General features: G+C 41.4%; 1 protein-coding gene across 1 annotated transcript; it reads right to left on the bottom strand.

Annotated features, from left to right (window-relative positions):
* Window positions 1–317: 317 nt before the first annotated feature.
* Window positions 318–24709, bottom strand: LOC117817633. The gene is made up of 10 exons (XM_034690386.1): window positions 22352–24709; window positions 18855–21241; window positions 15559–17953; window positions 14732–14793; window positions 12242–14636; window positions 8701–10557; window positions 7017–7178; window positions 5227–5982; window positions 1248–2003; window positions 318–323 (listed from the first exon to the last, which is right to left on the bottom strand). The coding sequence occupies exons 1-10, from the start codon at window positions 24707–24709 to the stop codon at window positions 318–320; spliced, it is 13134 nt and encodes a 4377-aa protein (XP_034546277.1).
* Window positions 24710–26055: the final 1346 nt, after the last annotated feature.

The raw sequence follows: 26055 nt of genomic DNA on the forward strand, positions 1-26055 counted from the left end.
AGCACGGAGTGTGGTGTTTGTTAAATGTTCACCACAGATGGGAGAACAAGATAGAACTGTTCAGCACCACGGACAGCGACCAATGGCTGAAGCTGTGAATCTATTGTTTGAGATAGTTGTTTTACAAACTTTATGTTATGCCTTGTCTTTAAATCTTCAGTAAGTCAGCTGCACTTTATTGGAATATACATTTTGAATGTCACCTAAATGCACAAGCATAAATAACTGAACTTAAATACACGTTTATACTAATAATGTTATACATAGAAAACTAGTCGGAAAAATCAACGGTATAGGTAAAAAGTGGGAAATCTTTTTTAGAACTATAATTCAAGGGAAAAACATCATGACTATCTTGATTCTGTTTAAGGATGATTATGCTGGTCTCAATGTATTACCTTTTTTTAGTTTGAATAGAGCACAATGATTTGAATTTCACTTGGTCACTAAAATGTATCAAACGTTTACCATACTATTACTAAAAAATTTCACCCTGGAGTTGACTTAAAATATTTTACCCATCCATCAATAATATTTGGTCTGCTCGTTATTACACTTTTTCATTCCTTTACATTTAATATTACCAAGTTACATCCATTACTGATACTTATCCATTGCCTTGTATTAACTCTGCCAATGTGTTCCTTAATTTTGACATATTTAGACATACATAACTTTTATCCCATTATCTCAAGTTCATTACAATGTATCAATGTAAGTGCTACCAAATTGTGGATTGTAAGATAGTTTTACTTTTAGTGCCACACAAGTCCAAGATAACCCATAACAATGATACTTGGCTTTATAGTGAAAAAGGATATCAGCTGCGATTTTAAAGGAAACAGCTGACCCATTCACTGCTATATAGCAAGCATGATACCACAGCCCCACAACACACCTCACAATATTAGTGAAGAAGGCAAACCAAGAGTTCAAATAGCCAAAAAACAAGGCACAGTTTTCTCAAAACTACCCCATGCATTCTGTTTGTGTTCATGATTTACTGGGTTTTATTCACTGATAACTGACTGCAATTTTCAGACAAGTTTTCCTCGTTTTCCAAATAGGTCTGTTGTAAGGCACAATCAGGAAGGAGAGAGAGCTAATTTCTCAAATGCATTAAATCTGACAATGTATCTGAAAGCTTGGATTAAAAATGTGCCAGTATTAGTTGTAATAAGTTTGCCTCAGCCAAGTCCATGAAAAAATGTTTCCAAAACATGATGGAAATAGAGTACATGTCTTACCTCAGTGGATGCCCGCCTCCTGTCAGGGAGCACTAGTGTGTTGGCATGGCTGCCCGGGACTATAGTGGATCCTATACTCATCCTGGGCCCCACTAACATGTAGCGTTTGTCTCCAGATCTGTACTGGATGCTGTGACACAGTGTGCCGTCATAATTAGTCTCTTGGAGATATTTGGAAGTATAGTCTGTGGATTTGGAGCACTGCATTGCAATCAGCACGATAATGCTGATGATGAAAAGAGCTGAGACTGAGGCCAAAGTGATCATGAGATAAAAAGTGACATTACTCTCCTCATCATCCTTTGTTGCACTTTTCACATCAGAAGCAGCAAAAGCCTCTTTGGGCTCCACAACTTTGACAATGACAGTAGCTGTAGCAGAGAGGGACACGTTGCCATTGTCTTTGACCAGTATTACGAGTTTCTGCTCAGCCTCGTCTGTCTCTGTGAATGAGCGAAGTGTTCTGATCTGTCCTGTGTAGCGGTCCAAAGAAAAGAGATTGTGCTCAGTGACTTCCTGCAGTGAGAAGAGCAACCAGCCGTTATATCCTATATCAGCGTCATAGGCTCTGACTTTAGTCACCAAGTGTCCTGCGTTCACATTGCGGGGAATCTCCTCCACACCATCAGCAGAGCCGTTGGAGCTGACTGGATACAGGATGACTGGAGCGTTGTCGTTCTGATCCAGAATGAACACGTTCACTGTGACGTTGCTGCTCAGGGACGGAGTTCCAGAATCTGAGGCCACAACTTGGAACTGGAACGTTTTCACTGTTTCAAAGTCGAAGCTTTTTAGTGCCAAAATATCTCCAGTTTCAGTGTTTATGTTCAGAAAAGATGCCAACTTATTTTCTTCTCCTCCATTTCTGAGAATATGATATGAAATAAGCGCGTTGTCATTTTCATCCCGATCAAAAGCTTTCACTGAAAACACAGAGGTACCTGGCTCATTGGCTTCAGTCACATAGAAAGTATAAGGACTGAATGAAAACTCTGGTTTGTTGTCATTCACATCTGACACCACGACGCTTATGGTCTTTTCAGAAGATAATGGAGGATGACCAGCGTCTTTAGCAGTTATTGTCAGGTCATAATGTGACTGTTTCTCTCTGTCCAGAGGAGATTTGGTGACTAATGAATACATTTTATCACGTAAGGATGGTGACAAAGTGAAAGGAACATCCTCACCTATTGAACAAATAACTTTTCCATTAAAACCGGAGTCCAGGTCATTGACACTGATAAGTGCAACTGTAGTTCCAGGTCTGGAGTCTTCAGGTATGGAGCTCGAAAATGAGGTAACTTCTATCTCAGGTGCATTATCATTAACGTCAACTATCTTAATAATGACACTTTTCTCTGTAGTTAGAGGGGCGAAACCTTTATCCGATGCTTCTATGTCAATATTATACCTATCTTTCTCTTCATAATCTATTGGACCGTTAACACTTATCTCACCTGTTGATGGGTTGATTTTAAATAGATTTAATATTCTTTGATTCATACTGTTGCTAAATGAAAAAACTACCTCACCGTTCGAGCCATCATCTAAATCAGTTGCATTTACTAGTATGACTGTTGTACCTATTGGAGAATTTTCATCAAGCATCACGGAATAAACATCTTGTTGGAAAACAGGTGCGTTATCGTTAATATCCAAAACATTCACCAAAATTTTCATATTGCCAGATTTTGGAGGTTTACCCCCGTCCAGTGCGGTCAGTACTAACGAGTATCTTATTTTAGTTTCTCTGTCTAAGGATTTTGTTACAACCAATACAGGTATTTTACCATCTTCTCCTTTATCCTTAACCTCCAATCTGAAGTGATCGTTGTTGCTCAGTTTGTACTGCTGAACAGAGAATTGGCCACTGTCCAGATCCTTTGCGGGTTTTAGCTGAAATCTCGCTCCGGGCAACACGGATTCGAAAATCTCTAACCTTTTTTCTACTTCTTGGAATAAAGGAGAATGGTCATTTACATCCAGCACCTCCACTTCTACATAATGAACCTCCAGTGGATTTTCTAACACTGTTTTCAGATTTATCGAACACGTACTGCTCTGCGCGCACACCTCTTCTCTGTCAATCTTCCGGCTCACATACAGGACGCCATCGTTTTGGTTCACATGGAAAAGAGAATCTTCATTACTTGAAACAATCCGATACTTTCTGTCTTTCAGTGTGTTTTTATCCAATCCTAGGTCCTTCGCTATATTTCCAACCACAGTTCCTTCGTTTACTTCCTCCGAGATTGAATAGCGTATTTCCGCAGAAGCCACGCTCCACAAAAGCCCAACAACCAAGCAGCCGAGCAAATTTCCCCGCACCCTTCGGGTTTCGCAGCTTCTTTGTTCCATGGTAAAACCCAAAGACGTCAGTATTCCATTACGGGATCATGAACTGGGTTTCAAATAATCCAGCACCGCCCTTAATGACAGTATTCTCAGTCTTCATACAAAGCGAAAATGTTTGCAACCAGGATGTTAACAAAGGCAACGCTAAGCACAGAAGATGCTCTGCTAACTGAGAATGTTATCAGGGGGTGGAACCTTTGTTCAGTGACGTCACAACAACCTCGTGCACCGCTCACTTTTTACATTACACTGACACCACGCGAGCTAACACCTTACTGCAGAGAAAGCACAGCAGATGGATAGCATGACTTTTCGTGGGTTCAGCATTTACAGACCAAACGTGTACAAGTCACAGAAAAAGAGATAAGAAGACGAAATCGTCGGTAAACAAGCGAGCGAAAAAAGTATCTTAACATCAAACAATGCGTTCTTAAATGTTTTGTGATGCGTCGGAGCACTTGCTAATATTTTATAATAATTCCATCACGTAGCATTAGACGAATCCCCGGTATACCATCTGCATGCATGAAGGCTCACGTGTTTCACTTCATCAACAAAGATGTGAAAATCAGACCAAACACTTCAGCACCATGGACAGCGCCTAGCGTCTTCAGCTTTGTGAAAAGGAAGTTGGAAAATAAATTGACACTATACCTAATGTAATGAAAACCAATGGACAATGGAAAGTTTGTTTTAGGATGCCGTGTTACACAAGTTTATAGGACAGATCTTTACGTGTTATATCTGGCGTCAGTCAGCTGCCCTTGTTTTAACAAATTACTTCAATCACCAGAATAATTTTGCTTCCTTTTCATCACGTTTTAACCATACATAGTATGTCACCATAACATTATTTGTTTCCTAATAGTGCCCTGGTCAAATAATTGTATAGTTGGCCAGTTACCAAAATACAGTTATTTAAATATTTCAATCTTAAACTAGCTTAAAATATTTCCCTAAACTTTTTTTTTTTTTTTTGCCTGCTTGTTATACATTTTCACATTTAAGTCATATATTACCATGCAACAGTGCTGAGGTGCTTCTTCAATTTAACATCTTTTAGATATATAGTTCAATGAACATTAAGTTATCAATATGCAATAAAGTTGAGTACTGAAATTGCTGATGAAATATTATTTATGTGAGGTGTCAAAAGTCCTGGTTAACCCATGAAAAAAATTTATGCAAACTATCACAGTCCCTCAAAAGCCTTCACCACAGTACAAGTATAGTAAGAAAAAAACGTGTTTGCCAACAAACATTGCACAGTTTTAGAACAAATTCAAGTTGCTACAAATAACTTTACTTGTGGTTAATCTGAAATATTGATTTTCTTTCATTGACAACAGATTATGCAATCCAAGGACCCAAGATCCATCTGAGGCACAACAGCTTCATACCTAGTCTTCAAATAAGGTAAGCATAGTTGAGGTGGAAAAAGTGAACTTCTAACCTGCATACAATTCTAACAGAATGAGGAACACACTCAGAAAAAAGTTCTTATTTTGTTTGTTTTTTGTTTGTTTAACTTGAGTTTAAACAAAGGTTTGCCACAGTCAAGTCGGTGTCAACATGTTGGGTATCGCAATGATTTCCATACACTGTTTTATAAAATATGCCTTACCTCTGTCGATGCCCTCCTCCTGTCAGGGAGCACTAGTGTGTTGGCTTGGCTGCCCGGGACTATAGTGGATCCTATACTCATTCTGGGTCCCACTAACATGTAGCGTTTGTCTCCAGATCTGTACTGGATGCTGTGACACAGTGTGCCGTCATAGTTAGTCTCTTGTAGATATTTGGAAGTATAGTCTGTGGATTTGGAGCACTGCATTGCAATCAGCACGATGATGCTGATGATGAAAAGAGCTGAGACTGAGGCCAAAGTGATCATGAGATAAAAAGTGACATTACTCTCCTCATCATCCTTTGTGGCACTTTTCACATCAGAAGCAGCAAAAGCCTCTTTGGGCTCCACAACTTTGACAATGACAGTAGCTGTAGCAGAGAGGGACACGTTGCCATTGTCTTTGACCAGTATGATGAGTTTCTGCTCAGCCTCGTCTGTCTCTGTGAATGAGCGAAGTGTTCTGATCTGTCCTGTGTAGCGGTCCAAAGCAAAGAGATTGTGCTCAGTGACTTCCTGCAGTGAGAAGAGCAACCAGCCGTTATATCCTATATCAGCATCATAGGCTCTGACTTTAGTCACCAAGTGTCCTGCGTTCACATTGCGGGGAATCTCCTCCACACCTTCTGCAGAGCCGTTGGAGCTGACTGGATACAGGATGACTGGAGCGTTGTCGTTCTGATCCAGAATGAACACGTTCACTGTGACGTTGCTGCTCAGGGACGGAGTTCCAGAATCTGAGGCCACAACTTGGAACTGGAACGTTTTCACAGTTTCAAAGTCGAAACTCTTTAGCGCCAAAATATCTCCAGTTTCACTGTTTATATTCAAGAATGAGGTCAATGTATTGTCCTTTGTCTCTTCTCTCACTATACGATATGAAATTACAGCGTTTTCGCTATCATCACGATCAGATGCCTTCACAGAAAACACTGAGGCTCCCGGGCTGTTATTCTCGGTGGTATAAAATACATAGGGGACTGAAGAAAACTCTGGACGGTTGTCATTTACATCTGACACTAAAACACTTATGGTCTTTTCAGATGAGAACGACGGCTCACCTGTGTCTTTTGCCATAATTGTGACGTCAAATTTGGAAACAATTTCCCTGTCTAGATGTGATCTAGTTACAACAGCAAACATGTTTTCTTGTAAAGATGGAGATAATGTAAAAGGAACATCGTCATTGAGTGTGCATATAACTTTACCATTAATTCCAGAGTCTAAATCGCTGACACTAATCAGGGCCACTGTAGTTCCTATCTTTGAATCCTCCTTGATAGAGCTAGAGAATGATGTTACCTCTATCTCAGGAGCATTATCATTAACATCAACTACAGTGATTATAACACTTTTGTCTGTTGTTAGAGGAACCTGCCCCTTGTCAGATGCCTGAATGTCAATCTCATAACTTTTACTTTTCTCGAAATCTATCGGACCGGTAACTTTGATTTCTCCTGTGTTTGCGTCCACACTAAACAAGTCCATTAATTTTGAATCAACTTCTTTACCAAATGAATATATTATCTCGCCATTTGCACCCTGGTCCAAATCAGTTGCATTCACTTGAATCACCACAGTGCCCACGGGGACGTTTTCTTTAAGTGTGGCGGAATACAACTCTTTAGCAAACACCGGAGAGTTGTCATTTACATCAAGTACATCCACAATAATTTCTATAGCACCAGACTTCGCTGGTTTGCCCCCATCAACAGCTGTAAGGCGAAGCTTATGTCTCCCGGTCGTTTCTCTGTCCAGCTGCTTTTGCACAACTAAAAATGGTACTTTACGGTCCTCACCCCTATCCTTAACTTCCAGTCTGAAATTTTCGCTATGGCTGAGCTTATATTGCTGAATGGAGAACTGGCCTCCATCAGGGTCGCGCGCAGCCTGAAGTTGAAATCTTGCTCCGGGTAAGGCCGACTCAGAAATCTCCAGTATTTTCTCTTTCTCTGGAAACAGGGGAGAGTGGTCATTTATGTCTAGTATTTCCACTGCCACGTAATGGATCTCTAGTGGATTTTCTAGCACGGTTTTCAGATTGATCAAACAAAGGCTGCTCCGGTCGCACACCTCCTCTCTGTCAATTCTTCTTTTCACATATAAAATTCCATCATTTTGATTCACCTGGAACAAGGGTTCAGTTGAGCCTACTACAATGCGATATCCTCTGTCACTGAGTGCAGTCTTATCGAGTCCCAAATCCTTTGCTATATTCCCCACAACGGATCCATCCGGAACCTCCTCAGCTATCGAATATCTGATCTGTGCAGAAGCCCCGCTCCACAGAAAATCCAAAACCACCAAGAAGGCGATCCAACGTTGTCGCTCCCTCCGTGCTGTGAAACCTCTTTGTTCCATGACTTGAAGCCGATAAAAACTGTCCAGTCACTAGGTCGTGGTATTAATGCACATTATAAATGCTTCATATCTCTAAACTTTGTCCTTAAAATACTGCTGAAAAAAATCCAAGCGTTGCTGCTGATCACGACCTAACGCTCAAATATGTTGTGAGAGAAAAATGCCAGGGCTCCGTCGAAATAAGGCTCATGACGTACAGAGGAAGCACAGAATCACTGAACAACACTGACACCAAGCGTTCAAACTGTTATTCCCAAGCTTACATACGCTGTGATTTAAAACATGAACATAAAACTGCTACTAGAATACTTAAATGTTTAAAAGTACAACATCCCCATATTGCTTTACGCAGCGTCACAAGCTTGATCTAAGCCGTGTCACATTTCAGGCAGACTAAAACATTAAAGCATCAGGTAGGCTATATAGCCTTATTTTCAAAGCGAATCGAAACAGCTGTCAATATATGTTCATGAACAGGCACCACAACCATTTAATTTATTTAAGCCAATATGCAGGAACAATGCAAAGCAGCCCAGAGCATCAAGAGGGGTGGCTGTTAGCTAAATTTAACAAAACTGCGTTTGGACGAGCAACATTTTAGAGCATCAAAAAAGTGTAACTCCATTCCAAAACATAAAAGAGACAGTAAGTCTTTAATATTTTTGCAAAAAATATCGCTCTGGCAAACCAATCAAGTTATCACTGATTTAACTTCACTTTCACTTTTCAAACTTTGTATGGAACCTAAGAATATGTATGTTTACTCATGCATGTTTTTACGTGATAATGTTTGTGAGGTTTGTATGCTTTTAATTTGTTAGTGTAATAGTATGTGCATTTTAGGTCTTTCTGCCGAGGGACTTGAATAAAATAAAATACAATACAATAATGAACGTATGCTTAAAGCATGGTTAAAACATGGGATAAAAACTAAATGCAGAGGAAGAATGACAGAATCGAAGTGGCTGCTTTCAGACAAATTTCAATGTAAAGTCGAAGGTACAAAAATAATAGCATTACTATGCTGATAATTAGACTGACTGACAGCCAAACCTTTTAACCACTGTGAAAATAATGTAAGGGTTAAGTTAAAAAAAACTGTCGGCAGAAGACTCTTACCTCTGTAGATGCCCTCCTCCTGTCAGGGAGCACTAGTGTGTTGGCATGGCTGCCCGGGACTATAGTGGATCCAATACTCATTCTGGGTCCCACTAACATGTAGCGTTTGTCTCCAGATCTGTACTGGATGCTGTGACACAGTGTGCCATCATAGTTAGTCTCTTGTAGATATTTGGAAGTATAGTCTGTGGATTTGGAGCACTGCATTGCAATCAGCACGATGATGCTGATGACGAAAAGAGCTGAGACTGAGGCCAAAGTGATCATGAGATAAAAAGTGACATTACTCTCCTCATCATCCTTTGTGGCACTTTTCACATCAGAAGCAGCAAAAGCTTCTTTGGGCTCCACAACTTTGACAATGACAGTAGCTGTAGCAGAGAGGGACACGTTGCCATTGTCTTTGACCAGTATGATGAGTTTCTGCTCAGCCTCGTCTGTCTCTGTGAATGAGCGAAGTGTTCTGATCTGTCCTGTGTAGCGGTCCAAAGCAAAGAGATTGTGCTCAGTGACTTCCTGCAGTGAGAAGAGCAACCAGCCGTTATATCCTATATCAGCGTCATAGGCTCTGACTTTAGTCACCAAGTGTCCTGCGTTCACATTGCGGGGAATCTCCTCCACACCTTCAGCAGAGCCGTTAGAGCTAACTGGATACAGGATGACTGGAGCGTTGTCGTTCTGATCCAGAATGAACACGTTCACTGTGACGTTGCTGCTCAGAGACGGGGTTCCAGAATCTGAGGCCACAATTTGGAACTGGAACTTTTTTACTGTTTCAAAGTCGAAACTTTTTAGCGCCAAAATATCTCCAGTTTCTGGGTTTATGTTCAAAAATGATGCGAGCGACTTCTCAACGTCCTTTAACCTTTTTATATGATATGAGATTAGAGCATTACTTCCCTCGTCATTATCGAGCGCTGTTACTGATAAAATAGACGCTCCGGGGTTGTTATTCTCTGTTATGTAAAAAGTATATGGGTTCTGTGAAAACACTGGGCTGTTATCATTCACATCTGTAACATCGATTTTTATAGTTTTATTTGAGGATAAAGACGGCTCACCTGCGTCCTTTCCTGTAATTGTAACATAATATTGGGCCTGCTGTTCTCGATCCAAAAGAACCTTTGTGACTAGTGAATACATGTTGCTCTGTAAAGAAGGCGTGAGCGTAAAGGGAAGATCTCTGCTCAGATAACACATAACTTTCCCATTCAGACCGGAATCTGAATCTTTGACACTAATCAAAGCCACAGTGGTCCCTGGTTTTGAATCTTCTGGTAGTGCACGTGAAAAGGATGTCACTTCAATCTCAGGTGCATTGTCGTTCACATCAATAATATGTATGATGACGCTTTTGTCCGTAGATAGTGCAGCTACAGCTTTGTCGGATGCCTGGATGTCTATTTCGTATCTGCTACATTCCTCAAAATCTATTTCTCCTGCCACAGTTAATACCCCAGTGACTGGATTCAAATCAAAACGTGAGCGTGCACGTGTATCTACGTCATTGCCAAAAGAATATACAACCTCACCATTAAGGCCTTCATCCAAATCAGTGGCATTAACTTGAATAACAGTTGTGCCAAGAGGAGAGTTTTCTTTCAGCTGCACGGTATAGGATTCCTGGGTGAACAGTGGGGGGTTATCATTGACATCCAAAACATCAACAATTATGGTCATGTTGCCGGACCTCGGAGGTTTACCTCCATCAATGGCCGTCAGAAGTAACACATGGGTCTTGGCAGATTCTCTATCAAGTGGCTTTTGAAGAACTAAACTTGGGGTTTTACGGTCCTCGCCACGATCTTTCACCTCCAGTCGAAAGTGTTCGTTGTGGCTCAACTTATACTGCTGCACGGAGAAAGTACCACTATCAGCATCTCGCGCCCCTTTCAACTGAAACCTTGCTCCTGGTAGAGCAGATTCATAAATTTCCAGCAGCGTTTGATTTTCGGTGAAGCTCGGTGCATGGTCGTTCACGTCCAGAATCTCCACTGCTACGTAATGGACTTCCAGTGGGCTTTCTAGCACAGTTTTTAAGTCGATAACACAAACCTTACTTCGGTCGCACACTTCCTCTCTGTCAATCTTTCCATTCACATACAAGATACCGTTATCCTGATTGACTCGAAAGGGAGGCTCTGCCGTGCCATATACAATGCGGTACCCCCTCTCTCTTAGCGTGGTTCTGTCAAGACCTAAATCCTTAGCAATATTTCCAACCACAGTTCCTTCGCTCACTTCCTCAGAGATAGAATATCTGAATTGTCCCGATGCTCTGCTCCAAAACGTAACCAAAACCATAATGCAGGCAACAAACCTCCATCGCTCTCTCCGTGCCTCGCGCCTTTGTTCCATGATGTGAAAAATAAAACCGTTAAATGCAAAACATCCGCAGAGAAATACGCTCGTCTCTTATGCGTAATCCCTCCGTCACATTCGTTGTCATAATCCAAATATTTCCCCACAGATAATTCTAGTTTTCTATGCTTGATTCGAGATGCAAGCTGTTTCCACGCAAAAGGTCCGTCTGTAATGATTTTAGAAGGAAGGGGATGGATCTAGTGGCTATGACGAAGGCATGTGTAAGGATTATTTGTTATTATACTGACACCATTTGGCCGGGATTCATATTGCAATGCAATATGTTTAAAATTTGAAGCAGAATGAAACAGACAGCTTTTTAAATCGATGATAAAATAACACAAGCAGGTGTCCTCTTTATCAGGCACAGATGAGGCAAAGACACCCCCACACATACATCTACTGGCTATATATGGAGACATTAACTCTTATGTTAAGTTAGAATTAATAAGGCACGTGGCGGGTGAACCGTCAAGTTTAGACGCTCAGAAACTGATGATTTTGGCCCTTTAATACAGTGTTGCATCGTCGCTCTCTGTTGCAGTGATAGCTGTCTTTGAAATAGTAAGAGGAAAATGTAACAGAAATATATATATAATCAGGGTATTTATTTAAAACTGTTTTTAGCAGTGTTCACAGCCCACCTTAAGGAGAAATAAGACACTTTTTTCAGCACATTTCAGCACCATGGATAGCGATACACAGCAGACTCGCAGCCTTGTCTGCCTCATCCACAATACCTGTCGCCCTTATTTATTATACCTTCTTGATACCTTCTCATATTACCACAATAATGAATAGTCATAACAAGCAAACCCTCTTCCCCTGAGTATTCCAAATAAGAGGCTACAATCAACTAATGCATTAACTTCTCAATTAATTGAGCGACTGATTATTTCTTTCTTAGGAACACCTCTGCCGTTCATCATGACTTGCCAGACATTCCGCTGTAAACAGCATCCAGCGCTTCTTGATGACAATAAAAAAACTTGGATCTGTATCATACAAGAATAAGAAGACCATGGCGATGGCCAAAGGGGATGAATAACTAAACAACAAACGGTGCAAGAAATAACCCATGATGGCAATTTCATGCATATCATGCCAGAATGTATATGGTTCACCAACGTCATGGGAACTAAGCACACATTTGCATTAAAGCATGTCTTACCTCTGTAGATGCCCTCCTCCTGTCAGGGAGCACTAGTGTGTTGGCATGGCTGCCCGGGACTATAGTGGATCCTATACTCATTCTGGGTCCCACTAACATGTAGCGTTTGTCTCCAGATCTGTACTGGATGCTGTGACACAGTGTGCCGTCATAGTTAGTCTCTTGTAGATATTTGGAAGTATAGTCTGTGGATTTGGAGCACTGCATTGCAATCAGCACGATGATGCTGATGATGAAAAGAGCTGAGACTGAGGCCAAAGTGATCATGAGATAAAAAGTGACATTACTCTCCTCATCATCCTTTGTTGCACTTTTCACATCAGAAGCAGCAAAAGCCTCTTTGGGCTCCACAACTTTGACAATGACAGTAGCTGTAGCAGAGAGCGACACGTTGCCATTGTCTTTGACCAGTATGATGAGTTTCTGCTCAGCCTCGTCTTTCTCTGTGAATGAGCGAAGTGTTCTGATCTGTCCTGTGTAGCGGTCCAAAGCAAAGAGATTGTGCTCAGTGACTTCCTGCAGTGAGAAGAGCAACCAGCCGTTGTATCCTATATCAGCGTCATAGGCTCTGACTTTAGTCACCAAGTGTCCTACGTTCACATTGCGGGGAATCTCCTCCACACCTTCAGCAGAGCCGTTGGAGCTGACTGGATACAGGATGACTGGAGCGTTGTCGTTCTGATCCAGAATGAACACGTTCACTGTGACGTTGCTGCTCAGGGACGGAGTTCCAGAATCTGAGGCCACAACTTGGAACTGGAACTTTTTCACAGTTTCAAAGTCGAAGCTTTTTAGCGCGGTGATGTGTCCGTTTTCAGTGTTTACATTGAGGAAGGATGTGGCGTCATTTTGACTCCCCTCTCTCACGATATGATATGAAATAGCTGCATTTTCGCTTACATCGTTATCAGTTGCGCTCACAGAGAATATTGATGCTCCAGCAACATTATTTTCTACCAGATAAAACTGTAAAGCGTTTTGTTGAAAATGTGGTCTGTTGTCATTCACATCTGATATCTGAATGCTGAGAGTTTTATAAGTAGATAAAGGAGGATCACCACAGTCTGTGGCTTTTATTGTTATTTCATAATGAGACACCTGCTCCCGATCCAGGAGTCCCTTTGTGACAATGGAATATGTGTTCTCTTTATAGGAGGGTTTTAATTCAAAAGGTACGTCATTATTTATGCTTGTTATTATTTTTCCATTCACACCAGAGTCCTTGTCTTTTACTCTGATTAGAGAAACAATTGACCCAGGTTTCGAATCTTCGGGTACTGTATTTGACAGTGATGTGACTTCTATTTCTGGTGGATTATCGTTGATGTCCTTTACTTTTATAATGACTCTACACTCTCCACTCAACGGGGGTGCTCCTTTATCAGATGCCTCAACATCAAGTTTGTAAATGTCGTTTTCTTCAAAATCCACCAAACCTTTAACTTTAATCTCCCCTGTTAATTTGTTCAGTTCAAAAATGTCATAGACTTTTTTCTTTAGGGTTTTTACAAGGCTGTACTCAACTAGCCCATTGAAGCCTTCATCTGGATCTGTTGCATTCAGTCGAAATACTGATGTGCCAACTGCAACATTTTCTTGTATTTCAATTTGGTAAATCTCCTGACTAAACATTGGACGGTTATCATTCGTATCAAGAACAATAACAGTTACATTTAATGTTCCTGATCTTTGAGGTTTACCTCCATCTACTGCTGTGAGCAGCAGCGTGTGTTTGACCTTTTGTTCTCTGTCTAAAGATTTCTTCAGCACTAAAAATGGTATTTTATCCTCATCGCTTTGACGGATGTCTAATTCAAAATGTTCATTTGTAGTCAGTGTGTATGTGCGAATAGAATTGACTCCAGCATCGGGGTCACGAGCAGCGTGCAGCTGAAATCGCCGTCCTGGTAATGTATGTTCAAATATTTCAATTAACTGTTCTCTTTCAGGAAAACTAGGTGCATGATCGTTAACGTCAGTAATTTCTATGACTACGTAGTGTATTTCCAAAGGGTTTTCAACAATTACTTTTAGCTCCATTATGCAGGCCCCACTCCCGTCCTGACAGAGCTCCTCTCTGTCGATTTTCTTATGGACATACAGAGCCCCATTGTCCCGGTTTACCTCAAATGATGCATCCTTAGATTCAGAAACAACACGGAGCCGTCGATCAAACAAAGAGCTGATGTCCAGTCCAAGATCCTTTGCGACATTTCCAACAACAGTTCCTTCCTTCACCTCCTCGGGAACAGAGTAACGTATTTCTCCCAAAACCCGTTTGCCGACAAACAACAGAAGAACCAGGCGTAGAGCAAACCAGGAGCAGCCCTTTCCCCGAGATTTGCTATCCAGCTTCATCGTTATCCAACAAAAACCACGACCCTTTACTGAATGTCTACATCAAACCCATTGTATGAAGCACAATTACAGATAGCCCAACACGCTCACATCGGTTCACGACGAGATTCAAATGTCTCCTCTGCTTTCTACCGGGGCAAACAAAAGCTCTGCGAGGGGAGGGACAACGATTCATGGTATTTCCCTATGTAATACTGACACCCAGAGGTAACTGAGAAAGCACAAGGTTATAAATTGTGTTGTTTTTACAACACATATAAACAAGGGACCCTTCTTGTTGTCTGTTATTTATATGCATGTATTTGCAGCTGCTAAAAGTATTTTATTTAAGTGGCAAACGCAAAGTGTGTACAATCCGTCTAGATGATGTGGATCTGCCTATTGGCTGAAGTTGTTTGAAGTCAACTTGATATTGGGCAGTTTAATTGAGCACTCTTATGTTCTAGAATATGTTCTTCACAAAACTCTAGAGGTAACTTCGTTTCAGCACCATGGATAGCGTTCATCACCCGTTCAATTTACCGAGAGTGGTCAACCTTCAGAACCAGAATTAATTGAAAAGAAATAAGCAGCTCAAAACTTTCCCAAATGTTGTAGTTTGTGATTTTGATGAGTGTTCAAACATCCAAGTAACACTAGACAAATAATACATGTTATACCACCCAGTACTGGAAAATACACAGCAAATCCAAACACGCTATGATCAACGTCTGGTACTTGTTCATTGACCATAAAAAATCATACAAGGAAGCTTTATAAACTTCGATGGATCCCTAAAATTAGTGTCTGCAATAGAGTGACTGGTAAAATACGTGAGGTTATCTTTAATTGCTTGGTAGTGGTTTGTGTGCTCAGTGCTTTACAAAGCTGATTGTAATCATACGAGATTAAATGGCCATAAAGTCACGGCATGAATAAAATGAATATGAATACATTTCACATTGTTTTAAAGCTCTTACCTCAGTAGATGCCCTCCTTCTGTCAGGGAGCACTAGTGTGTTGGCATGGCTGCCCGGGACTATAGTGGACCCTATACTCATTCTGGGTCCCACTAACATGTAGCGTTTGTCTCCAGATCTGTACTGGATGCTGTGACACAGTGTGCCGTCATAGTTAGTCTCTTGTAGATATTTGGAAGTATAGTCTGTGGATTTGGAGCACTGCATTGCAATCAGCACGATGATGCTGATGATGAAAAGAGCTGAGACTGAGGCCAAAGTGATCATGAGATAAAAAGTGACATTACTCTCCTCATCATCCTTTGTTGCACTTTTCACATCAGAAGCAGCAAAAGCCTCTTTGGGCTCCACAACTTTGACAATGACAGTAGCTGTAGCAGAGAGGGACACGTTGCCATTGTCTTTGACCAGTATGATGAGTTTCTGCTCAGCCTCGTCTGTCTCTGTGAATGAGCGAAGTGTTCTGATCTGTCCTGTGTAGCGGTCCAAAGCAAAGAGATTGTGCTCAGTGACTTCCTGCAGTGAGAAGAGCAACCAGCCGTTATATCCTATATCAGCGTCATAGGCTCTGACTTTAGTCACCAAGTGTCCTGCGTTCACATTGCGGGGAATCTCCTCCACACCTTCAGCAGAGCCGTTGGATCTGACTGGATACAGGATGACTGGAGGGTTGTCGTTCTGATCCAGAATGAACACGTTCACTGTGACGTTGCTGCTCAGGGACGGAGTTCCAGAATCTGAGGCCACAACTTGGAACTGGAAGGTTTTCACTGTTTCAAAGTCGAAGCTTTTTAGCGCGGTGATGTGTCCGTTTTCACTGTTTACATTGAGGAAAGATGTGACGTCATTTTGACTCCCCTCTCTCACGATATGATATGAAATAGCTGCATTTTCGCTTACATCGTTGTCAGTTGCGCTCACAGAGAATATTGATGCTCCAGCAACATTATTTTCTACCAGATAAAACTGTAAAGGGTTTTGTTGAAAATGTGGTCTGTTGTCATTCACATCTGATATCTGAATGCTGAGAGTTTTATAAGTAGATAAAGGAGGATCACCACAGTCTGTGGCTTTTATTGTTATTTCATAATGAGACACCTGCTCCCGATCCAGGAGTCCCTTTGTGACAATGGAATATGTGTTCTCTTTATAGGAGGGTTTTAATTCAAAAGGTACGTCATTATTTATGCTTGTTATTATTTTTCCATTCACACCAGAGTCTTTATCTTTTACTCTGATTAGAGAAACTATGGACCCAGGTTTTGAGTCTTCAGGCACTGTATTTGACAGTGATGTGACTTCTATTTCTGGTGGGTTATCGTTGATGTCTTTTATTTTTATAATGACTCTACATTCACCTGCAAGTGGAGGTGTACCCTTATCAGATGCCTCAACATCGAGTTTATAGACGTCGTTCTCTTCAAAATCCACCAAACCTTTAATTTTAATCTCCCCTGTTAATTTGTTCAGTTCAAAAATGTCATAGACTTTTTTCTTGAGGGTTTTTCCGAGGCTGTACTCAACTAGCCCATTGGAGCCTTCATCTGGATCTGTTGCATTCACTCTAAATATAGAAGTGCCAACTGCAACATTTTCCTGTATTTCAATTTGATAAATCTCCTGATTAAACACTGGACGGTTATCATTACTGTCAAGAACAATAATAGTTACATTTAATGTTCCTGATCTTTGAGGTTTACCTCCATCTACTGCTGTGAGCAACAGCGCGTGTTTGTCCTTTTGCTCTCTGTCTAAAGATTTCTTCAGCACTAAAAATGGTATCTTATCCTCATCGCTCTGGCGGATGTCTAATTCAAAATGTTCATTTGTAGTCAATGTGTATGTACGAATAGAATTAACTCCAGCATCGGGATCACGAGCAGCGTGCAGCTGAAACCGCTTTCCTGGTAATGTTTGTTCGCCTATTTCAAATATCTGTGCCTTTTCAGGAAAACTAGGAGAGTGGTCGTTCACATCAGTAATTTCTATGACTACGTAGTGTATTTCCAAAGGGTTTTCAACAATAATTTTTAGCTCCATTATGCAGGCCCCACTCCCGTCCTGACAGAGCTCCTCTCGGTCGATTTTCTTATGGACATACATAGCCCCATTGTCCCGGTTTACCTCAAATAATGCATCCTTAGATTCAGAAACAACACGGAACCGTCGATCAAACAAAGAGCCGATGTCCAGTCCAAGATCCTTCGCAATATTTCCAACAACAGTTCCTTCCTTGACCTCCTCGGGAACAGAGTAACGTATTTCTCCCAAAACCCGTTTGCCGACAAACAACAGAAGAACCAGGCGTAGAGCAAACCAGGAGCAGCCCCTTCCCCGAGATTTGCTATCCAGCTTCATCGTTATCCAACAAAAACCACGACCCTTTACTGAATGTCTACATCAAACCCATTGTATGAAGCACAATTACAGATAGCCCAACACGCTCACATCTGTTCACGACAAGATTCAAATGTCTCCTCTGCTTTCTATCGGGGCAGACAAAAGCTCTGCGAGGGGAGGGACAACGCTTCATGATATTTCCCAGTGTAATACTGACACCCAGAGGTAACTGAGAAAGAACAAGGTTTTAAATTATGTCGTTTTTACAACACATATAAACAAGGAACCCTTCTTGTTGTCTGTTATTTAGATGCATGTATTTGCAGCTGCTAAAAGTATTTTATTTAAGTGGCAAACGCAAAGTGTGTACAATGCGTCTAGATGATGTGGATCTGTTTATTAGCTGAAGTTGTTTAAAGTCAACTTGATAATGGGCACAGTTTATTTGAGCACTCTTATGTTGTAGAATATGTTCTTCACAAAACTCTAGAGGTAACTTCGTTTCAGCACCATGGATAGCGTTCATCACCCGGTCAATTCTCCTGAGAGTGGTCAACCTTCAGAACCAGGATTAATTGAAAAGAAATAAGCAGCTCAACCCTTTCCCAAATGTTGTAGTTTATGATTTTGATGAGTGTTCAAACATCCAAGTAACACTAGACAAATAATACATGTTATACCACCCAGTACTGGAAAATACACAGCAAAGCCAAACACGCTTTGATCAACGTCTGGTACTTGTTCATTGACCATAAAGCATCTCATAAGGAAACTTTACGAGGTTAAAGAGTCATTAAACATGTATCAGCAAGCAATAGAGTGACTTGTAAAATACATGAGTTTAGCTTTAAATGCTTGGTAGTGGTCTGTGTACTACGTACTTTACAAAGCTGATTGTAATCATACGAGATTAAATGGCCATAAAGTCACGGCATGAATAAAATGAATATGAATACATTTCACATTGTTTTAAAGCTCTTACCTCAGTAGATGCCCTCCTTCTGTCAGGGAGCACTAGTGTGTTGGCATGGCTGCCCGGGACTATAGTGGATCCTATACTCATTCTGGGTCCCACTAACATGTAGCGTTTGTCTCCAGATCTGTACTGGATGCTGTGACACAGTGTGCCGTCATAGTTAGTCTCTTGTAGATATTTGGAAGTATAGTCTGTGGATTTGGAGCACTGCATTGCAATCAGCACGATGATGCTGATGATGAAAAGAGCTGAGACTGAGGCCAAAGTGATCATGAGATAAAAAGTGACATTACTCTCCTCATCATCCTTTGTTGCACTTTTCACATCAGAAGCAGCAAAAGCCTCTTTGGGCTCCACAACTTTGACAATGACAGTAGCTGTAGCAGAGAGGGACACGTTGCCATTGTCTTTGACCAGTATGATGAGTTTCTGCTCAGCCTCGTCTGTCTCTGTGAATGAGCGAAGTGTTCTGATCTGTCCTGTGTAGCGGTCCAAAGCAAAGAGATTGTGCTCAGTGACTTCCTGCAGTGAGAAGAGCAACCAGCCGTTATATCCTATATCAGCGTCATAGGCTCTGACTTTAGTCACCAAGTGTCCTGCGTTCACATTGCGGGGAATCTCCTCCACACCTTCAGCAGAGCCGTTGGAGCTGACTGGATACAGGATGACTGGAGCGTTGTCGTTCTGATCCAGAATGAACACGTTCACTGTGACGTTGCTGCTCAGGGACGGATTTCCAGAATCTGTGGCCACAACTTGGAACTGGAACTTTTTCACTGTTTCAAAGTCGAAACTTTTTAGCGCGGTGATGTGTCCGTTTTCAGTGTTTACATTGAGGAAGGATGTGACGTCATTTTGACTCCCCTCTCTCACGATATGATATGAAATAGCTGCATTTTCGCTTACATCGTTGTCTGTTGCTCTCACAGAGAATATTGATGCTCCAGCAACATTATTTTCTACCAGATAAAACTGTAAAGGATTTTGTTCAAAATGTGGTCTGTTGTCATTCACATCTGATATCTGAATGCTGAGAGTTTTAAAAGTAGATAAAGGAGGATCACCACAGTCTGTGGCTTTTATTGTTATTTCATAATAAGACACTTGCTCCCGATCCAGGAGTCCCTTTGTGACAATGGAATATGTGTTCTCTTTATAGGAGGGTTTTAGTTCAAAAGGTACGTCGGTGTTTATGCCTGTGATAATTTTTCCATTAACACCAGAGTCTTTATCCATTACGCTTATAAGAGAAATAATAGTTCCAGGCTTCGAATCTTCAGGTACCGTATTTGACAGGGATGTGATTTCTATTTCTGGTGGATTATCGTTGACATCTTTTAATTTTAGAATGACTCGACATCTTCCCATCAATGGGGGAGTTCCTTTGTCGGACGCCTGGATATCTAGTTTATAAATATCTGATTCTTCATAATCTAATACACCTTTCAACTTAATTTGTCCACTTGAACTATCCAATTCGAAGATGTCGTAAACTTTTCGGGCTAGTGCTTTACTGAGGCTGTACTCTACTTCTCCATTTCTTCCTTCATCGGCATCGTTTGCACTCACACTAAAAACAGTAGTACCAACGGGTGTGTTTTCATATATTTCTATTTGATAAGTATCCTCACTAAACACTGGACGGTTATCATTACTGTCGAGAACAATAATAGAAACGTTCAGAGTCCCTGATCTTTGAGGTTTACCTCCATCAACCGCTGTCACAATTAGAACGTGTTTGTCCTTTTGTTCTCTGTCCAATGGTTTCTTCAGCACTAAAAACGGCATTTTATCCTCATCATTCTGACTAAATTCTATTTCAAAAAGATCATTTGACGTCAATGTGTATGTGCGAATTGAGTTCACTCCTGCATCAGGATCACGCGCCGCGTGTAGCTGAAACCTCGTTCCTGGAGATGTATGCTCTGCTATGTTAAATTGTTGTTCCTTCTCAGTGAATCTGGGGGCGTGATCATTTATATCAGTAATTTCAACAGCGACATAGTGAATTTCCAAAGGGTTTTCGACAACGATTTTCAGCTCCATTGCGCATGCACCACTTCCCTCACACAGCTCCTCTCTGTCAATTTTCCGACTGATCTGTAAGGCTCCATTGTCCGGATTTACCTTGAAGAGAGGGTCATTGGATCCCGACACAACACGGAACCGTCGCTCAATCAAAGATGATTTGTCCAAACCGAGATCCTTCGCTACGTTTCCAACAAGGGTTCCTTCTTTCATCTCCTCTGGAATAGAGTACCTCAGTTCAGCGAGAGTCTGCTTTCCAAAGATCAGCAGTGAGGAAAAATAAATAGCGAACCAAACGTAGTCCTTTGTCTGAGGATGCCTTCGTCCCTCCATCGTTATCCAACAGTATTAACTCGTAAGAGCCTTTCCTGCGACAACTCAAATGTGTTGTTCCGACCCCTTCGGCATCGCATACAAACATGAGCCAAATGATCTATTTAGACTCGCTAGCCCACATCAAATGTATCCTCTACTATGAGCGATCGAGCAAAAGCTTTGTTAGGGGAGGGACAAAATCATCCTTGGCCTTACTTATGTAATAGTGACACCAAGTGGACAACAGATGTGATTTTTAAAAGTATTCAAGAAAGATTACAAAAGTATAGATCTCATTCAGAAACCACACCTGAAGAAGAACAATATTAGCGGAGATAGAGCAGGTTGTGGTAAAAAAATAGCATAACACCGGCGTAATGCTGTGAATGCGACTCTGACATTGTTAGAGCAATGTGACTTACTCCCCCTGCTACTCGTCTAAAAGTTGTATCGACTGGGTGATATGATTGTGTTTGAACTTCAAACTGCAAAGTTCCAAGTTGAATTGAATGAAATTACTAGTACAACACCATGTCTGATTCGGAACAAGCTGTAAGAAAAAGCTCATCAAAAAATTGCATTCAGTCACTTCAGCACCATGGATAGCGATTCCAAACAAACCTGCTGGCCCTTTTCTGTCTCATCTACGTTATTTCTCCATTTGGTTATGACACCTTTTGCAGGGCAATAATAAATACTACCAACAAAATTATCGATCAGCATATCAGGCATATTTACACTTAATATCATCATAAATAATGGTCTTTGGCAAAACCTGCTGTCCTAATGTTGCCAAAAAGTGGCTGCAGTATGGTAAAATATTTACCTTTCTTCAACTGCAGGACACTCCATTTACATTCTTGACAGGTTCACAATCACTGTTTTCTCAGCTTTGCTCATATTCCTCCCTAAAAAAACCAATAAGCTAATCCATTTCAGAACCTTGGACAGCGATCCAAAGCTGTAACGCTGGCGTTTAGTCATTGTTTGTCTTCAAAATAGTATAACTTTGATACAACGGTGATAAATACCATCAAGGAATCAACTGATTACATTTAAGACAATCACTATAAGTCATATAAAAACCACCTGATCAAAAAAAACACCAGATTTGCTGTAATATTAGGCTCTTACCTCTGTAGATGCCCTCCTCCTGTCAGGGAGCACTAGTGTGTTGGCATGGCTGCCCGGGACTATAGTTGATCCTATGCTCATTCTGGGTCCCACTAACATGTAGCGTTTGTCTCCAGATCTGTACTGGATGCTGTGACACAGTGTGCCATCATAATTAGTCTCTTGGAGATATTTGGAAGTATAGTCTGTGGATTTGGAGCACTGCATTGCAATCAGCACGATGATGCTGATGATGAAAAGAGCTGAGACTGAGGCCAAAGTGATCATGAGATAAAAAGTGACATTACTCTCCTCATCATCCTTTGTTGCACTTTTCACATCAGAAGCAGCAAAAGCCTCTTTGGGCTCCACAACTTTGACAATGACAGTAGCTGTAGCAGAGAGGGACACGTTGCCATTGTCTTTGACCAGTATGATGAGTTTCTGCTCAGCCTCGTCTGTCTCTGTGAATGAGCGAAGTGTTCTGATCTGTCCTGTGTAGCGGTCCAAAGCAAAGAGATTGTGCTCAGTGACTTCCTGCAGTGAGAAGAGCAACCAGCCGTTATATCCTATATCAGCGTCATAGGCTCTGACTTTAGTCACCAAGTGTCCTGCGTTCACATTGCGGGGAATCTCCTCCACACCTTCAGCAGAGCCGTTGGAGCTGACTGGATACAGGATGACTGGAGGGTTGTCGTTCTGATCCAGAATAAACACGTTCACTGTGACGTTGCTGCTCAGGGACGGAGTTCCAGAATCAGAGGCCACAACTTGGAACTGAAACTTTTTCACTTTTTCAAAGTCGAAGCTTTTTAGAGCCAAAATATCTCCAGTTTCAGGGTTTATGTTCAGGAATGAAGTCACTTTATTTTCATTACCTGCATCTCTTAAAATATGATACACTATAAGAGCATTATCCCCCTCGTCGCGATCTGACGCTGTCAAAGAAAATACCGACGCTCCTGCAGGATTGTTCTCTGTTACATAAAAATTATATTGGCTCAATGAAAACTGTGGGCTGTTATCGTTTACATCAGATACAACTACTCTGAACGTCTTTTCAGAAGTTAGGGCTGGTTCACCTGCGTCTTTTGCGACCACTGTAACATCATACATCGATTGGTTTTCCCTGTCAAGTTCTGACTTTGTTACTACAGCGTACATGTTGTCCTGTATTGAGGGCGTCAGCGTGAAAGGAGCATCGTCTTTCACAAAGCTGATAACTTTCCCGTTGACTCCAGAGTCCAAATCAGTGATGCTGATAAGTGCTACCGTAGTACCTGCTCTAGAGTCCTCTGAAATTGTATTCGACAGGGACGTTACCTCAATCACAGGTGCATTGTCATTTACATCTCTAATATTTACAGTAACGCCTTTCTCAGTTCTAAGTGGAACAGCACCGCTGTCAGATGCCTGGATATCTATCTCATAACTGTCATCCACTTCGTAGTCTAATTGTCCTTTCACTGTTATCTCACCTGTGCTCGGGTCGACGTCAAACAGCTCGCGCACCTTGCTGGTGACATCACCAAAAGAATAACTAACATCTCCATTTAGACCATCGTCTCTATCTGTTGCGTTTACTCTGAGGATTATTGTTCCAATTGGTGAATTCTCATTAATCTCTGCAGAGTAGACTTCTTTTGAAAAAACAGGAGCGTTATCATTCACATCCAAAACATCTATCAGAATCTGCATGGTTCCTGTTTTAGGAGGTTTACCTCCATCCAGGGCTGTAAGGATCAATTTATGGCTGCTATAGGCCTCTCTGTCTAAAGGGCTCTGTAAATGCAAAGTTGGGACTTTCCCATCCTTTCCGCGATCTTTCACTTCCAGCCGAAAATTCTGATTTGCACTGAGTTTATACTGCTGAACGGAATTCACGCCACCATCGAGATCAAGGGCAGCCTTTAGCTGAAATTTGGTTCCCGGTAGGGTGGACTCTGAAATCTCCAGCCTTTTGTGGTTCTCCGGAAAAGACGGTGCATTATCATTCACGTCCAACACTTCCACTGCAACATAATGGATCTCCAGTGGGTTCTCAAGCACTGTTTTAAGGTTTATCAAACAGACACTGGTCCGCTGGCATATTTCCTCTCGGTCAATATTACGGTTTACATACAAAACCCCATCCTGATGGTTTACCTCGAAAAGAGAGTCCGCTGAGCCAGAAACAATTCGAAACCCCCTCGCTTTTAATATGGTCGGATCCAATCCCAGATCTTTTGCTATATTTCCGACAGAAGTCCCTTCTTTGATTTCCTCCGATATAGAATATCTTATCTGCCCCGATGCCTCGCCTAAAATCAAACTCAAAGCCAGAAAGAGGGGGATACATCTCCTCCATTGTCGCAAGGGGTCCTGTCTGCTTCGCCCCATTGTCTGGTGTCGATGGATAAATCCCACAAATACCAAGAAGTCCAAAGGCTGTTTATATACCCATCTACATAAGAAAAAACATCTCACGTCTCAAAAAGCCCTCTGTTCGTATGGATGAGGAGAGTCTTTAAATGAAACCCGGAACGATAGATAACGGTCTGCCCTCCTGAATGTTTGAGAGGCAGTCTCACATATATTTTCATGGTGAACCGATGTGGTGCGTATTTCTGGTTGTTTACTGCCACCATGCGTTTATATCACAATTACAGATTCGTCTGAAATCCTTAACAAAATATTTTTCCAACCAGACACTGATGAACTACTTTACTAACAGATTGGAAAATCATCAGCAGTGACTTATAAAAAAAAGTTGTTTGACAAGCTGATATATATATATCTATCATGACAAAGTATCTCTCGGCCCGTTCTCCTAGCTTATAATGCACCTGGTCTGATAGAAAGTCCTCTCTTAAGAGTTGAACAGAACCTTAACATTACGATTTATAAAATGCCAGGTCCTCAACCATTTATGTGTAACATCATGGTGTGCTGTTTTGTATGCGAGAAAAAAAAGGTGGCTATGCTCGAAGCAACATTTAGTTTAAAGCCTTTGGAAACATGAATGGAATGTGTAAAATTCATATAGAATACCAAAATGCAATGTGTAATTGTGGCAGCTAACTTTTTGATTGACAAGTCAAGAGAGAGTTCACAGCCTGCTGATTTGAGCCGTCTGACTCCGAATCTAAAGACATAGAAACTCCAGAATCTGAAAACTATTCATTTCAAATGGTCTCTGAGTGCTGAGTTACAAAATACTTCAGAATCAGAACTTGTATCATTTATTACTTGTATCACTTCGTAGTCTCCATGTCGGGGCATTAGGACCATGTGCCCGGGGAAGCGGAGCAGCGGAAAGTTAGTGAACAGGTCCTGGGGTAATTAACGGAGCATAGTCGGACTGCTTTAACCACTCAGCCGCGGCTCAACTCAAATGTGGCCTAAAGTTTATCCAAAACCACCGCAGTTAGGAAAATACAAGAATGACAACAAGCTGTCATCTTCACCGGTGTAAGTGCAGACCGAGACACACGCTCACATAGGTGCAAATAACAGGGATACAGCTGTACAGACAGGTTACAGGCAGTACGTGATAGCAAATAAGTTAACAGCAAACTAACGCTGAGGGGAGTTCACTCGGATGTTAGGAGACGGTCTGTGCAGGAGAAGAGTAGTATGTTGAACATATGTGGGCGTGACTTAGGCTTTTTTTATGAATGGTTAGATTTATCTCGCAATAAATTTAGAAGTAAACCCCACCCACATTAACCAAGGCTCAGATTTTT

Source organism: Notolabrus celidotus, chromosome 8 (genome assembly GCF_009762535.1).
Source record: "Notolabrus celidotus isolate fNotCel1 chromosome 8, fNotCel1.pri, whole genome shotgun sequence".
Taxonomy (NCBI): Eukaryota; Metazoa; Chordata; class Actinopteri; order Labriformes; family Labridae; genus Notolabrus; species Notolabrus celidotus.

Excerpts from the sequence above, each read along its gene's own strand:
- LOC117817633 (XM_034690386.1), bottom strand. The coding sequence starts at position 24,709 with ATGGGGCGAAGCAGACAGGACCCCTTGCGACAATGGAGGAGATGTATC. Across the intron at positions 14,637-14,731 it reads CAGAGCTTTTGTTTGCCCCG|ACATTCAGTAAAGGGTCGTG; the intron begins GTAGAAAGCAGA and ends GGTTTGATGTAG. Across the intron at positions 10,558-12,241 it reads GGAGGAGGGCATCTACAGAG|CAGTATAAGTTGAGCCACAA; the intron begins GTAAGACATGCT and ends TTCTCCGTGCAG.